At 40.5% G+C, this 16,248-nt stretch overlaps 1 protein-coding gene across 4 annotated transcripts; it reads left to right on the top strand.

The window, feature by feature from the left end:
- The first annotated feature begins 327 nt into the window (after positions 1–327).
- Positions 328–14,204, top strand: MS4A6A (membrane spanning 4-domains A6A). Of its 4 annotated transcripts, XM_003275210.3 has the most exons (8): positions 328–452; positions 1,650–2,004; positions 3,246–3,406; positions 5,023–5,157; positions 6,696–6,752; positions 9,375–9,584; positions 12,669–12,770; positions 13,559–14,204. In XM_003275210.3, exons 3-8 carry the CDS (start codon positions 3,260–3,262, stop codon positions 13,652–13,654), a joined length of 747 nt encoding a protein of 248 aa, XP_003275258.1. In that variant the 5' UTR covers positions 328–452; positions 1,650–2,004; positions 3,246–3,259; the 3' UTR covers positions 13,655–14,204. The 4 variants fall into 4 exon arrangements, with proteins under 4 accessions (XP_003275258.1, XP_030666736.1, XP_030666737.1 ...); XM_030810876.1 differs by lacking the exon at positions 13,559–14,204 and having other exon boundaries at positions 328–674; positions 1,650–1,846; positions 12,669–13,300; XM_030810877.1 differs by lacking the exon at positions 328–452 and having other exon boundaries at positions 9,375–9,480.
- Positions 14,205–16,248: the final 2,044 nt, after the last annotated feature.

Genomic DNA, 16,248 nt, shown 5'->3' with positions numbered 1-16,248 from the left:
AGCCTACTAAACATCCTACAGTGTGCAGGATAGCCACCTACTACAAAGAATTACCCAGTCCAAAGTGGCATTAGTAGGTTATTTGAGAAACCTGTCCCAGATCATTAATCAGAATGTGTTATTGATATATCAGTCTTCTCCCTTCTAGTTAGGTTGGTAGAATTCAGACTCTGGAAGAAACTGGGAATGTAAAAGGCTGAATGAGTGTTAGCTGAAAGACAAGAGAAAAGAGTCTTGTTCGAAGCTTACTAAAGCCAAAATGGAAAAAAAAGAGGGGGGAGTATTGGGGGGTGGGGAAGACAGTCAACAGACCACTTTTAGGCCATCATTCTGAAGGGTTCTGTGCTAAGCACCGTACATATGTTGTCTCACATAATCCTTAAAACTCAGAAATGATTTTAAATTAAATAGTACAGAGAGGAGAACACACTAGAGAGGGAGTCTTTGCTTAGGTAGGCAACTTTACCTGGCTTATTAGCACTTTCCCCTGAAGGGAAAGGGGGTGTGATTGCTCCTGAAGAGACCAAAGAGACCGGGCTCCTTTTTAATCAAAGCTCAGGAGGAGAGCAGCATTCCACGCTTTTACAGATGCCGAGAGGGTGACAAAGATGCAGGGCACCCACTGGAAACACAGATGGCACTCTGCAAAAGAGGAAGGGGCGCCAGAAGCTTGGGTGAGTGAGGTTGGAGGTGATGCTGCCCCTCTCCCCAGGCTTTCTGAGTGAGTCCATTCCTCCTCTTAGATTCATTGTTAGAGCTTAAGACAAGCCAATTACATTTCGTAATGTCTGTGTCATTCACGCGCTGAGAACTAATCCAGCCTCCTAAATGGTGCTTCTTAACTCCTTTCTTCAACAGGAGAGTTAATGTGTGGAATTAAGTGCAGAATCCATGGCCCTCTGAGGTGACGATGATGGTTCAGGTTGTGTTTCTGGGTTCATTCTGGAAGCTCCCCCAAGGAAAGGAGGAAGGAAGCTTGCAGGGTGGGGCTTTACCATTGCCCTGACTGGCTCTGGTTTCCTTGCCTGATACATTGAAGTCAGCTTCCAAAGAATGCCACCCAAGGTTTTGAAGGGGCGCAGTGCTTCTGTCCTCACAAAACCAGCCTGCATATGAGTTTACTGAATTCATTTAGGTCCTGCTGAATCTTTCCCGTTTGTTCCTTCTCTGTTTCAATATTTCAATAGTTCCCTAGAGGGACCTAACCTTTCTGGAGGGCAAAGATCTGTTGTTAGAGAAAGAGAGCAGCCAGAGGAGGAAGATGACTTGAGGGTAGGCAATCAGTATTGAAAGGTTGCTTTCAGCCTGCCAAGACTTGGGGAATTAGAAAAACAAGATAAAACAAAACAAACAAACTATATATATATAAAACAATTTTTTAAAAGTTTATGTTCTATATTACTATTATTAGCTATATATTAATGAATGTTCCTTTAAAGCAGTATAGTAATTATTGCTATTATTATTATTATTATGGTTAGTTAAATACAATGGAATATTGTTCTTTCTCTATATTATGATTACTAGCACTATTACTGTTATTAGTTACATGTTATTGAAAGCTTCAAAGCAGCATAGGCTTTTTATAAATATTTTTGCTCATCTTTATGACAATTCTCCAGTGTTGCTATTGCTCCTCTATTTAACAGATTAGAAAACTGAAGCTCCAAGAGCAGACTTGCCTAATAACAGGGAACTTGTATGTCTCGAAGTGGCAATTCACACATAAGTCTCCATGACTCCTGAACTCTCACAATTATTAGTTGGTTCTTTTCATGGTTTTTTCTGAAGTTGCTAGAAGTTTACAGAAAAGGAAGTGCAGGAACATTTCACAAATCTACAATCTGTAAGTATCACATCCTGTATAGCTCTAAACACTGGAATAAGGAAGGGCTGATGACTTTTAGAAGATGAAGGTAAGTAGAAACCATTGATGGGACTGAGAAACCAGAGTTAAAACCTCTTGGGAGCTTCTGAGGACTCAGCTGGAACCAACGGGCACAGGTAGGTAATGCTGAAAGACTTTTCTCATCTCACCATTATCTTGCCGTGACCTCCATAGAGGAGTAATTGAACTTGAAACTCCTTGACAGCATTTAAGAGACACTAGGGCCTTTTGGAAATAGAGTGGGCAAATGGAAGGAGTATCTGTGTTTAACTCTGTTTCTGCTGTATTCTAATTGCATAAACTCAGTGAGTCACTTACCTAAGGTTGTGTAATTAATGGGAGCAGAGCTCTTGTCTCTTCAAATGTGTTTAGACCATTTGTAAACTGGGCAGTCTGTGGGCTGAGAATGGTGCAGTGAAAAGGGGTCCAAGCTGAGCTTAGCAACAAATACCACAGCCTACTTGGTCTTTATGCTAAAAAGTGGGGAGGACCAAGGACGAGAGCCTATGTGTTATGACTCCAAGACTCATTCTCATAGCACTGCATGCAGCTGTTTCTCCAGCCTGAGTAAACTCAGACACAGGCTGGCATTGCCAGGTGGGAAATTAGGAAGAGGTAGAATGATCTAGAGATTTATGCAAAGGCTTCAGAATCCAGGAAAGCTGAGATCCAAGACTGGTTTTACGGCTTCCCAGCTGTGCGAACCAGGGTGAACAATAAGGGTAACTGCAAATATTTCTTCGGCATTAACTCTGGGCCACACATATATGCAATATGTATATTATTTGCATTCATAACTTAAACTTTATTTTGCATCTTCTTATTTATTACATGTTTTTACTAACTTACTAACATGCAGAGCTATTCTAAGGGTTAAAAGCACTGCAGGATAAAAATTAAGAACATGTCTAGTAAAATATGATAAACATATCTAAGATGAGTGCTAATAAATAGTATTATTAGACAAGAAATAAGTAAGCACAGCTCATTTATTAGTCTGAAAATTCATCAAATATATGGCAATACAGTTGTTGTCAGTAGGACTAGGGGAAAGGGAGGTTGTTGCATATTGCAAATTTCATGTGACCGTTTGCCTCTGGACATTGGAACCTCTCAAGATTCATGCTGCTGCCACCCTGTGATGTGTTTATTATCTATAATGGACTGTGTCAAACATTACGGAAAAATCCTCATGAAACCAAAGTTGTGTGGTTTTCACTGTTCCATACTATCAGTTTCTTTCTCTAATGGACAGGCCAAGCCTGGACTAATTGGCAAAGACTGAGTTACTGTTTTTGGAGCCAGAAACTGGGAGCTCTGTACTTTTTAAGAGCTAAATCTATTTTTTCTTCCGTAGTTGGCAACACCATCATGACATCACAACCTGTTCCCAGTGAGACCATCATAGTGCTCCCATCAAATGTCATCAACTTCTCCCAAGCAGAGAAACCCGAACCCACCAACCAGGGGCAGGATAGCCTGAAGAAACATCTACACGCAGAAGTCAAAGTTATTGGGGTAAATCTAACTCAGAACGTGTTGGAGAGGGGTTGGGGGAAGTGCCAAGAGATGATGTATGTCTTGGGACTGGACACCTGTCGTGAGTATGGAGACCCTAAAGTTTTGCTGGAGGGACTTCGGGGTAAAAGCCACTTGGAGAAAACTGTCCCAGAACTTTTCCACAAGAGGTTGTCTTAAAAATATATTTTCCCTTATTCTGAATATGAGGAATTGATTTTCTATTATTGTCTTTGTATTTTTACAATACAGTGCTTCTCTATATTTTCTTTTACAAAAGTAATGGTGGTAAATAATTACATATTGTGTGTATGTGTATATATTTCACAATTGCATGCTTAATAATCCACACTGACTTTTTGCAAAGAATTTTTACCTCACTGCAAATTAGAGGAAATATACACCTCCTTTCCCTCTTTTCTCCTTACCTTTTTGAGAATGGAAATGATATTCACCTTTTGTTTGTCTGTTTCTCCTCTCACCCAGAATTTATTAAAGAAGCTGTATTGCATGAAGGGAGGAGAGAAAGAAGGGATCTATCCTGGATTGGGAGGGAAACACAGAGTTTTGGTTTCTAGACTTGCCTCTGCACTTACGTGATCTGAGGTGAGGCACTCTGTTTGACTGGATTTCAGGACCTGGTGGGACTGGTTTCCTTGCCTCATGTACAATCACATGGGTTTCTATGAGGCTCATGTGACATAAGGTCTAGAAAACTTCTTGGTAAATGATAATAGAGCTGTGAATCTCTGAGGTGGACGTCCAGGAGGGAAAACTACCTCCTAAGACAGAGCTTCAGTTATACATGAGAACATGCAGTATTTGGTTTCTGTTCCTGTGTTAGTTTGCTAAGGGTGGTGGCCTCTAAGTGATGAGAACACATGGACACGTAGAAGGGAACAATGCACACTGGGGCCTTTCAGAGGGTGGAGGGTGGTAGGAGGGAGAGGATCAGGAAAAATAACTAATGAATACTAGGCTTAATACCTGGGTGATGAAATAATCTGTACAGCAAACCCCCATGACACAAGTTTACCTATGTAACAAACATGCACTTGTACCCTTGAACTTAAAACAAAAGTTAAAAATAAAAGAGCTTCCAGAACTTCAGCTATAGGGTTGTGAACTGCAGTTTCCAAGGAGGTGACCAGAGGGGCAAACTCCATGTCCAGTGGAGTCTGGGAGATGAGGAGAGGGACTTCTGCAATGCAAATACTGCAGAGAATGTGGGGGCTTTCAGATGCCCCCTGTTGTCAGAGAGGTAGAAAGACAGTTAACTAGTCATGGACTTAGAGGTCCTGAGAGCTGGGAAAGCAAATCTCAGCACTTGCTGTGAGCTGGAAGCAAGTGTCATGAGCAGACCAGGGCCTGTGAGGCAGAAATGCAGAAGCCTTCCCGAGCACCTGCCAGACACCCGAGACTGTGGCTTCTGTGGCAGAGCTGCACACCCTCCAGGATGTCTTTTCATATTTCTCACTCCAGAGTTTCCACAGGGTTTGTATCCTCATTAGGATCTTGCAGAAGGCGATAGTGCATTAGTGTCATGGGAGCAGCAAAAAGGCCCTGTCTTTACAAATGCTGGTTTTCATCCTCAATCTCCCTTTCTCTTCCCACAGACTATCCAGATCTTATGTGGCATGATGGTGCTGAGCTTGGGGATCATTTTGGCATCTGCTTCCTTCTCTCCAAATTTTACCCAAGTGACTTCTACGCTGTTGAACTCTGCTTACCCATTCATAGGGCCCTTTTTTGTGAGTACAGTTTCTGAGGAGGGCAGGATGGGGCAAAGAGGGGAGGAAGATGCCAATAGCTTAGACTTTCCACCTGCCACCCTGCTATGTTTGATCTGCCAGGAGCAAGGAGCCAACGATGAAGCTTGTTCTCCTTTGTGTGTAGTTCAGGGAGGATTGAGTTGGGTAGGATGATAGGGGTTGCCTGATTTTAGATCAATTTCATATCAGACTCAAATAAACATTTCTTTTGAAGATCATCTTATTTTTCACGTTATCATCTTGAGCTATGATGAAGCTAGTGACTTCTCTCCAGGTTTAGGCAAAAAAAAAAAAAAAAAAATCCGTGAATTAGGATAAAGTTGGGAAGAAACATTTTATACAAAAAAAAAAGAGCATAAATGGAAGATGTCACACACTCACAGAGAAACCACACTGTGATCCCCCCATGCTTGTGCGGATCATGGAGGAAGGAGAACTTACGTCTCTGAGCATTTTGAAAATACTTTTACTGCATTGACTGATTGCCGGGTAAGGCTGAGCAGATATCTATGCCCAATGATTGACAGGAAATTCCTCTGAAATAGCTGCAAGTCTGGAGTTTCAAAAGGACTTGGTAGTCCTTTCCTCAGAGAACTTCTTTCTCTTAGATGGAGACTTTCTCATAGTTAAGTTTCCCTTTCATAGATATTTTTTCCTTCAACTTCCTGCAATTCAGTAGCTATTTGTTTTTCTTACATTTGTGTATTCGATGCACCAAGAAGTCCACCTTTTTGTGTATCTTGTCCATTTTTCTTGTCTTATTAACTAAAGTTACACTTGGATTTGGATTTCATCGGTTTTCCCCAAATGACCTTTTTCTGTTCCAGGATCCATGCCAAGCTACTACATTACACTACATTACATTTAGTCATGATGTCTCCTCAGTGTCCTCTAGGCCGTCTCAGATTTTCCTTTTCCTTGAGAACTTTGAGAGTTTTGGGTAGTGCTGGCTGAGATTTTTGTAGAATGTTCCTAAATTTGGGTGTGTCTGATTTTTGTTTTTTGATGTTTAGGGTATGGTGATGAATTTTTGGGTGATGATGATGAGGTAAAGCACCATTTTCATCAAGTCATATCAAGAGTCATGCTACCAACATAATGTCACTGACACAATTAACCTTGATCATGTGGTTGGGGTAGTATTTTCCAGGTTTCTCCTCTGTAAAATTACTACTTTTTTTTTTAACCATTGCTTTCATGGCCTTCTCTAGAGAACATCTTACACCAAAACTGTCTCATTTTATTAAAAAAACAAAAATTCTTTCTTGGCTTTTAAGGTCTTTTTTTGTTTAGTGGGATACTTTTTTGTTTATTAGGATATATTTCTGCTATCTTTTTTTTCTGATGCTATCTGAATGTTATATGGACAAAGGGACAAATCTATGTCTTTAAATGGAACTTACCTCATTCATCACTGGTTTCTCAGGGATTTTCCATGAGAGTTGTCTATAAACATTGTGATAGTGACATCGCAGTTACTCTGTACATGGACCTGACCATTTTCTCTTTTATCTTAGTTTATCATCTCTGGCTCTCTATCAATTGCCACAGAGAAAAGGTTAACCAAGCTTTTGGTGAGTATGAGAACTATAACCCACAACCCAATGGATCAAAATAAAACTTAGACAGAACTCGTTAAGGCTAGTCTTTCTACTTTGAAATGCTGAAAACTCAGTTCCAGAGCAGTTAGTCGTTAGAATTAGGAGCCAGGCCAGGATCCTCTGTATCCTTGTTCAGAGCACATTTCTCCAATTATTGTACCCTACGTCAAAGTCTGCATTCAGGGGATTATAATATTCCCTCTGCCCATGCCAAAGAATCTATCACAGAGAAATTGTGCCTGTTTATGATGTCCTTTTGGTGATAATTGGCCTTCAAATTCAGGTTTTCAGTGGCAAGGAAGCTGACAGTGTTAGAAAGAGGTCTATTGGTTGGGGTCCATTCTTTAAGCCCAGTTGTTAAAACAACCCTTGAAAAAAAATGAGTCAAAGTGTTGTTCATGTGAGGTATCCAAAGTAGACACAGAGGCTACTGCAGTATACTACAGACATTAGGCCTGATGTCTCCTCAGGCTCCTTTAGACTTTCTCAGATTTTCCTTTTCCTTGAGGACTTCAGTAGTTTTGAGTAGTGCTGGCTGACTGTATCCTTTCATCTATCTTACCGGAAGCATAAGACTTTTATTTTGTTTGAGTATAAATTCTTGCACCCTAAAACGTTGTCCTTAGTCATTTGTATTGGCTAACAAAAAAACAAACCAACAGCAACAACAAAAAACAAAGCTTTACCAGTCTTTATCCCTTATTCCAGCAAAAACTAGAGTTGGAAGTGGCAGGGAGATAAAGGCTGGATTATAGGGAGAATCTTCTCTTGTCTTTAAAGTTTCATTAAGTCTTCACTGAATCCATTATCCCTCAAGGGGTTGATGTTGGAGATTATGTGAGAGAATGTCATACCATGCAATTGCACCGAAACTCAATTTGGAAGCTCTGACTAAGGAAGTGAGAAAGAGCGCCCAGAAAAATGCCAATTCTTTTTCTCATCAGTATTTAGAGATTATTATTTGGAACCCTCAGTTAGACTCCGAACTACTAACTAGATCTGTGCTGTTTAATTTAACTTTCTATGATGATGGAAATGAAATGTAACTTTCTATGATGATAGAAGTGAAATGTAACTTTCTATGATGATAGAAGTGAAATGTAACTTTCTATGATGATGGAAATGCACTACAGCTGTACTGTACAATATGGCAGTCACATGTGGCCATCAATGGTGTGAAATATAGATAGTGCAACTGAATAAAAATTTCTCTTAATTTTACTTTAAATATAGATAGTCCATGTGGCTATTGGCAACCATACTGAGTAGCCTGGCACAAAGGTAGTGCTTTCAAACTTTTAGAAGGAAATATATGGGCCTCTTACTCCAGAGAACAATCCCACAGTGAACATGCAGGAAGCTCAAGGATGCAGGATGTGGTCTCGGGGTGGGCTCAGACTCATCAGAGACATCGAGGCTTTAGTGAGTTCTACTCTTGTCACACTTTGTACCAGCCCTTTTTGAGATTGAAGAAGAGTGCCATCTCAAGACAAATCTAGCTTATTCTAAGAAATACAGACTCTAGGCATCAAGACTACTACTGGCTAGTAGGAGGCCCAGGAGTATACACTTCAGTCATTATGTTGGGAAATTGGGGTCCCAGAGCATCAACTGGTGAGTTCCTAAAAGAAGAAGTGCCCATATGGGATTAAATAACACTCTACTGTATGGCTGTGGGGTGTGCCCTGTAGCCTACCTACCTGTAACAATAGCTTTCAGAATGCTCTGAGCTCAATTCTCTTTTCTGCGTGAGTTGGAGTAAAGGAAGTCACTTCTGAGGTCAGTTTATTTATTCCCTTCACTTCATAAATGTAGAAATGAGAACTAGAGTGGGACATAAAACCAAGGAACTGATTACCCAAGGGAATAAGCCAAGGCAAGTCTAGTACTGTGACCTCAATATTCTGACCTCCAGTCCAGACCTTTTTCTTGTCCCTCCCGCTGCCTCCCACACATTACACCATCATTGGGCCCACACCTAGACCTCTGCCCACAGCCACCCCATACTGCGCTCAGTGTGGCCAATCATATGCCTGCCCAGGTTCTAGGGCCTGCCTGAGACTCAGAACCATCCCCTCACTCATTTTTGAGAGGTGTGCTTTTGAGAGAGGCAATGGGCACACAAGAGTGAGCTGTTAGGTTGGTGCAAACATAATTGTGGTTTTATGGCAAAAACTGCAATTACTTTTGCACCATGCTAATACATGATCTACCTTTTCCATGTGGCTGATGCTTCCACCAGGGGTTTTTGAGTTGAGCGAGAGAGAAACTGCATCTGGTACATTGCCACCTTTGCTCTGGGTCACGCTCTCTTGGTAATGTTGCAGGTAAAGCCTCATGAAAGCCCTGCTATCTGTCCTGGGGAAAGAATTTAGGAGAGTAACATTCTCTACCACACCACTGAGTTCCTGCTTAAGGTGAACCAGTTCATATGGTCATTCATTCAGCCAAGATTTACCCTGGAGATGGAGAGATTTTTGCTGGACACTGGAGAGGAGGGGACAGATAAGGGAATAACTTACAATTTAATGGCAAAGACATATAAGAGATTCATGAGTTATTAGCAATGATCCTTACCCAGCATTTCTCTTTCAGGTGCATAGCAGCCTGGTTGGAAGCATTCTGAGTGCTCTGTCTGCCCTGGTGGGTTTCATTATCCTGTCTGTCAAACTGGCCACCTTAAATCCTGCCTCACTGCAGTGTGAGTTGGACAAAAATAATATACCAACCAGAAGCTATGTTTCTTACTATTATCATGATTCACTTTATACTACGGACTGCTATACAGCCAAAGCCAGTCTGGCTGTAAGTATTTTTAGATGGGATGTTCTAATCTTATGAGGTATTCGAAAGCCTTGATTTCTTGTTATTCCTTCTTTTGAAAATCTCTCTGTTGGTTTCTGGTTTGGGCATCTGGGGAAAAGCCAGGATTATGTAAATCAAAGGGGACTACATGGATGATATTAAGGGGATTAGATACTAATAGAGTGGAATTGAAAAATGTTAAATAAGGTTGATGACGAAAAACTAAAACATTGTTTGTAGAGGTTCTTAATTATCAAACTAATCCAATTTTGGAGGCATAAATTATGAGTTTATCAAAATGAGAGTCTTGGTACATGGGGTGGTGAATTAAGAATGGAAACAGAGCAGAAAGACCCAGGAGATCAGAATAGGCCAACAAGGAAACTTAGTATGCGTGCGTGGTAAGGAGTTAATTTGGTTTGAGAAGACATCAGATTCAGTACTAAGAAAAAAAGAATAGGAAATATGGGGTTAGAAGATAAGGGCTTCTTCTTCTAATGATCACAATAATGAGTAATACTGATCAGGTGAGAATGCAACATTATTGTTGCTTTTTGTTATAGCTGAAAGAAGTATGATATATTAAATCAAGAGATCAGAAATACAGGGAGATGGAGAGCGTAACTGAGAAGATTGCAGGAGAATTCTATCTCTTTGGAAGAAGAAAAACAATGAAGTTTGGCTAACAGAAATAATATGTCTGAAGTTGAAAGATTAAGGGGCATGTGCATGGTCAGCAACACACTGAGAGAAAAACAGGCAACATAAGAGTAAAGAGACGGCTGGGCTCAGTGGCTCATGCCTGCAATACCAGCACTTTGGGAGGCCGTGGTGCATGGATCACGAGGTCAGGTGTTCAAGACGAGCCTGGCCATGACGGTGAAACCCCGTCTTTACTAAAAGTACAAAAACTATAGCAGCATGATTTATAGTCCTTTGGGTATATACCCAGTAATGGGATGGCTGGGTCAAATGGTATTTCTAGTTCTAGATCCCTGAGGAGTCGCCACACTGACTTCCACAATGGTTGAACTAGTTTACAGTCCCACCAACAGTGTAAAAGTGTTCCTATTTCTCCACATCCTCTCCAGCACCTGTTGTTTCCTGAGTTTTTAATGATGGCCATTCTAACTGGTGTGAGATGGTATCTCACTGTGGTTTTGATTTGCATTTCTCTGATGGCCAGTGATGATGAGCATTTCTTCATGTGTTTTTTGGCTGCATAAATGATGTATGTTTATTGCGGCACTATTCACAATAGCAAAGAGTTGGAACCAACCCAAATGTCCAACAACGATAGACTGGATTAAGAAAATGTGGCACATATACACCATGGAATAATACTATGCAGCCATAAAAAATGATGAGTTCGTGTCCTTTGTAGGGACATGGATGAAACTGGAAAACATCATTCTCAGTAAACTATCGCAAGGACAAAAAACCAAACACTGCATGTTCTCACTCATAGGTGGGAACTGAACAATGAGAACTCATGGACACAGGAAGGGGAACATCACATTCCAGGGACTGTTGTGGGGTCAGGGGAGGGGGGAGGGACAGCATTAGGAGATATACCTAATGCTAAATGACGAGTTAGTGGGTGCAGGAAATCAACATGGCACATGGATACATATGTAACAAACCTGCACATTGTGCACATGTACCCTAAAACCTAAAGTATAATTAAAAAAAAAAAAAAAGTACAAAAACTAGCCGGGGGTGGTGGAAGGCAGCTGTAATCCCAGCTACTTGGGAGGCTGAGGCGGAGAATTGCTTGAGCATGGGAGGCGGCGGAGGTTGCAGTGAGCTGAGACCACGCCACTGCACCCCAGCCTGGGTGATAGAGCAAGACTCCATCTCAAAAAAAAAAAAAGAATAAAGAGATTGCAGAATATTTGTTGTCCTGCAATCAAAAACAAGATAAGCCAAGAACTCAGCTGGAAGATGGACAGATAGAAAGGTCTGGTCAAAGTCATGTTTGTACAGCACTCATTATGAAGAGGGCCTTGCTCCCAAGGTAATGGTGTAATGAGAAAAAGTACAAGTAAATGAGGCTGACAATAATTGGCACAGATTAACACCTGGCACAGCCAGTTCCACCTTGGGAAAAATTCTGAAGAGAAATTTCAGAGAAATTTGGTAGTGATAAAGTATAAGTTCATGATGGGACGATTTTACACTGGAAGTAAGAGAGATTCTGTCGAGTTTGCTTGCTGGAACAATTTCTAGGTAATGGAAAAAGTTATATCTTCTCTTTAACTGTGTGTAAATACCACAAACCAAAATTTCATGTGATCAAATTATCTCCATTTATTATCAGATGGCCAATTCTGCACAAAGAATGTCTCAGGACAGAAATGGTAGAACTCATCCTTGTGAGTTGGTGTTGGTGATTAGCAACTCTGACAGTTTACTACCTTCACTGTTTTTTTCTAAGCCTTACAGTCACCCCCCCCCACCAAGAAAAAGAAAAAAAAAGAAAAAAACATAAAAAACAACAAAGAAACAACAACAAAAATCAAGAAGAAATGCAAAGGGGTTCAGATACATAGACAGGGATGTCAATACTAAATTTTACAAAGGACTTGCCCAGTCAAAACCTCCTTGATCCTTACAAATCTCTGAGAATGAAATGTTAGTATGCATGTTTGATACATGAGGAAACAGGAGCTAGAGAAAGAGAGAGACTTGTCCAGGCTTACACAGCTACTCAGCAGTAAAGGTGAGACTGGAACGGAGCTGCCGATTCTCAGTCCTGGGAGTTGTTACGCCACTCTGCTTTCTTACCGGGTGAGCAATGTCATCAGAACTATCGATGTCTCAAAGAAGTAAGAAATAAGTGTATGAAGTAGATTAGTTGATTTAGTTACTATTCATCTCCCTTTCTCCTCTCAAGGAAATGAGTTAAGGGGTTGAATTAAGACAATTGTGAGGTGTGGGAGGAGCAGTTTTATCTTCCTAATGGTGTCCTTTCTTCATTCTCTAATGGGTGAGGTGGTCTTCATCTCTATGGTCACCTCTCAACTAGGCATGAAGGCTTCAGCTGACCTAAGCAACACCAATCTTTTATTTCTTGACTTTCAGGGAACTCTCTCTCTGATGCTGATTTGCACTCTGCTGGAATTCTGCCTAGCTGTGCTCACTGCTGTGCTGCGGTGGAAACAGGCTTACTCCGACTTCCCTGGGGTGAGTGTGCTGGCCGGCTTTGCTTAATCTTGCCTAGTGTATCTTATTTCTGCACTGTGTTGAGTATGTCACCAAGAGTGGTAGAAGGAACAACCAGCCAGTCATGAGATACACATGGGAGGGCATTTTCATGGTGATGGAAGACCGAGAAGAAAAGCAGATGGCAATTGAGTAGCTGACAAGCCAAAAATTCACTGGATATGAAAATAGTTAAAATGAGAAATCAACTGGTTCAATCTTCCCATTTTGTCAATGAAGGGAATGAGACTCTGGGAAGTTAAATGACTGGCCTGGCATTATGCTATGAGTTTGTGCCTGTGCTGAGGACACTAGAACCTGGCTTGCCTCCCTTTTAAGCAGAAACAATTTCTGCCACAACCACTAGTCTCTTTAATAGTATTGACTTGGTAAAGGGCATTTACACACGTAACTGGATCCAGTGAATGTCTTATGCTTTGCTTTTGCCCCTGGTGATCTTAAAATTCTTTTGCCTTTTAAAAGATATATTAAAAATGTATTGTTGAATCAAATTCCATGGGATACCACTCCTATGGACTTATGGCTTTATTTAACTGAATTAAAAAGCCTTGATTTATCCAAAATTGTATTATAGAGTGCAGAATGAATACTAGGGTGATAAATTGCAATTATTTGAAGAACCTGATGATACGCTCTACTTATCTTGGATTAGCTAAGAATTCTATGTATACAGTTGGACAAATGGCATATGTACATCTATTTTGAACCGAATGGAAGTCTGAAGACCTAACATACTTTGTTTCTTCTAGAGTGTACTTTTCCTGCCTCACGGTTACATCAATAATTCTGGCATGTCCTCAAAGATGACTCATGACCCTGGATATGAAGAACTATTGACTTCTTAAGAAAAAAGGGAGAAATATTAATCAGAAAGTTGATTCTTATGATAATATGGAAAAGTTAACCATTATAAAAAAGCAAAGCTTGAGTTTCCTAAATGTAAGCTTTTAAAGTAATGAACATTAAAAAAAACATTATTTCACTGTCATTTAAGATATGTGTTCATTGGGGATCTCTTGATTTGCCTGACATTGACTTCAGCAAAAGCACAGGGCTGTAAATTACCATTTACTAGACTAGCCAAATAGTCTGAATTTCCAGAAAACTAGGCAGAATGATCATTCCCAGAAACATTTCCTAGAAAATGTTTCCCAGAAAACTAGGCAGAATGATCATTCAATGGATCACAGTGAAGCAAAGGACACAACTTTTTATTGTAGCCCTTAATTGTCAACAGGAGTTAACTGATTTGTTGTGGTTCTCAGACTCTTTTATACAGGTGCTAGTGTTTTATCCTATGGATTTTAACTCATTAGTGCATAAAGGCAAGCCCCATATGATGAAGTCTCAGGGTATATGAAAGTAGCTGGCTTCAAAATAAAATATTTGAGTGCATATTTTGTTTTAACACTCATTTTGTTGTTTTTTCCTTTAAACACAGAATAAGTCAACAATGACAGACATAAACCCAAATTTGAACTCCATTTTCTCCCCATCAAAAATTCAAACAAAACGAATGAGCAAACAAAAGCTAACCAGGAATACTTATTTGTTATGAAGCAATGACCAGTTCATACTTATCTTCTTATTGCAAGAAAGACCAATTGTTTTTGTATAAATGTTAAGTCTCAGCATGTGTACACACACACACACACGTAGGAAAGTATTTTAATTTTACATGAGCTCCATTTTGTTGAAAGAACTGGTCATGTTTCTCTTGCTTTTACCCACTGTAGCAGGGGTCATACCCACTGTATCAGATATCCTGATACTCAGCTTTTCTGCTGTTTTTTTCCAGTCTGAAACCGGACTGTCAGATTCTTTGATTTTAGCTTTATCTTCAAACTCTCGTTCATTGTGTCTTCTCTCTGTCCATTGCATCCCCCACTGACACACACCACTTCTTTTATTTATTTACCTACTGTGGACATTCAACTTTTGTAGACACTTATTGGATACCAGACACTATGTCAAATAAGAGAAACAGAGATGACAGTGAAATTAGGGATGTATACAGCGCACTATTATTTGAACACAGAATAAAGCATACCTTCTTATGCCTAAAAGAATGTAGGGGATAAACAGGTGTGTGTGTGTGTGTGTGTGTATGTATGTGTATGTGTGAAAGAGAGAGAGTCCTTCCTTTGAAAATCCACCTCCCCCATATCAATCACATGGTGCCACCTTCAGCCACAGGAGAGGACTATGACCCAGAGTCCACCATTGGTGTATTCATCTACTGTACTCACACTCCAGCTTTGTTCCTCACTCCCTGCCACCATGTCTTCACCACCACCACAGCACTCTGGATACCAGAAGTCTTACTGATTACCCAGTCAAACTTCTGGTCTTCAAAGCTCCCCCCAGGTCTCTCTTCAGCTTTGACTTGTTTATCAGGAAGGCATCCAGCCCTTTAGGCAACACTCAAAACCACTTTTTATCCTAGGCTCAACCTCACTGCCATGTCATCCACTGATATCTTTTCTTTCAAGTAGGAATGCCCCTTCAGCCCAAGTCAAGTGAGAATGATGCCTACCTTGAGATAGAAGATGTATTGAGATAACCTTTGTAAAGCAGTTACCGTTATAGCTGACACATGAAAGATGCTCAGTGAACTTGAGTTTTATTGTGTGTTTACTTCCCTTTGCTTTCACTTCCGTAGTCCAACTTTCCTTCCCCTTTCACTTCCATCCTCTATGTCTAAAATTAACTTCAACCCCAATAGATCGCTGGGATTTGGAACCTGATTATACCCATGAAAGCTTTCATTTCTTCAAGAAAGTCTGGGCCAGGCACAGTGGCTCTTGCCTGTAACCCCAACACTTTGGGCGGTTGAGGTGGGCAGATTACTTGAGTCCAGGAGTTCGAGACGAGCCTGGGGACCATGACCAAATCCTATCTCTACAAAAAAAAAAAAAAAAAAAAAATTAGCCAAGTGTGGTGACACATGCCTGTAGTCCCAGCTACTCAAGAGGCTGAGGCAGGAAAATCACCTGAAACTGAGAGGTTAAGGCTCATTAAGCCATGATCTTGCCATTGCACTCTAGCCTGGTGGACAGAGCAAGACCTTGGGGGGAAAAAAAGGAAAGACAGGAAAAAAAAGAGAGAAAGAAAGTTGTAGAATGCTCTAAATAGGATGACTCAGACTGTGTAGGAAACATGTTTTCTCTTCCCTTTGCAGGAGAAAGATTTTAGAATTATTGGCCTTTCCCAATTTCTGCACAATTGACTCTACTGACACCTTATGGTGATAATGAGGAACAACTTTCCTCCCAAGAGAAATAGAAAAAGGCAAACCAAGGTATCTGGAATTCACTGGAGATAGCTAACTTGACCATAGGAAATCACACTTGCTACCTTTGTCCTTTACAGTGTCTCCATATGTCATCAGTGAGGGGAAACTATGCATTTTTCAAAAACTATTATTGTAAGGAAAGTG

The sequence above is a fragment of the Nomascus leucogenys genome, chromosome 4 (genome assembly GCF_006542625.1).
Source record: "Nomascus leucogenys isolate Asia chromosome 4, Asia_NLE_v1, whole genome shotgun sequence".
NCBI classification, from domain to species: Eukaryota; Metazoa; Chordata; class Mammalia; order Primates; family Hylobatidae; genus Nomascus; species Nomascus leucogenys.
Note: the sequence above shows the minus strand (reverse complement) of the source record. Positions and strands in the feature narration are given on the sequence as shown.

Excerpts from the sequence above, each read along its gene's own strand:
- MS4A6A (XM_003275210.3), top strand. The coding sequence starts at position 3,260 with ATGACATCACAACCTGTTCCCAGTGAGACCATCATAGTGCTCCCATCA. Across the intron at positions 3,407-5,022 it reads CAGAAGTCAAAGTTATTGGG|ACTATCCAGATCTTATGTGG; the intron begins GTAAATCTAACT and ends CTCTTCCCACAG. Across the intron at positions 9,585-12,668 it reads CAGCCAAAGCCAGTCTGGCT|GGAACTCTCTCTCTGATGCT; the intron begins GTAAGTATTTTT and ends CTTGACTTTCAG.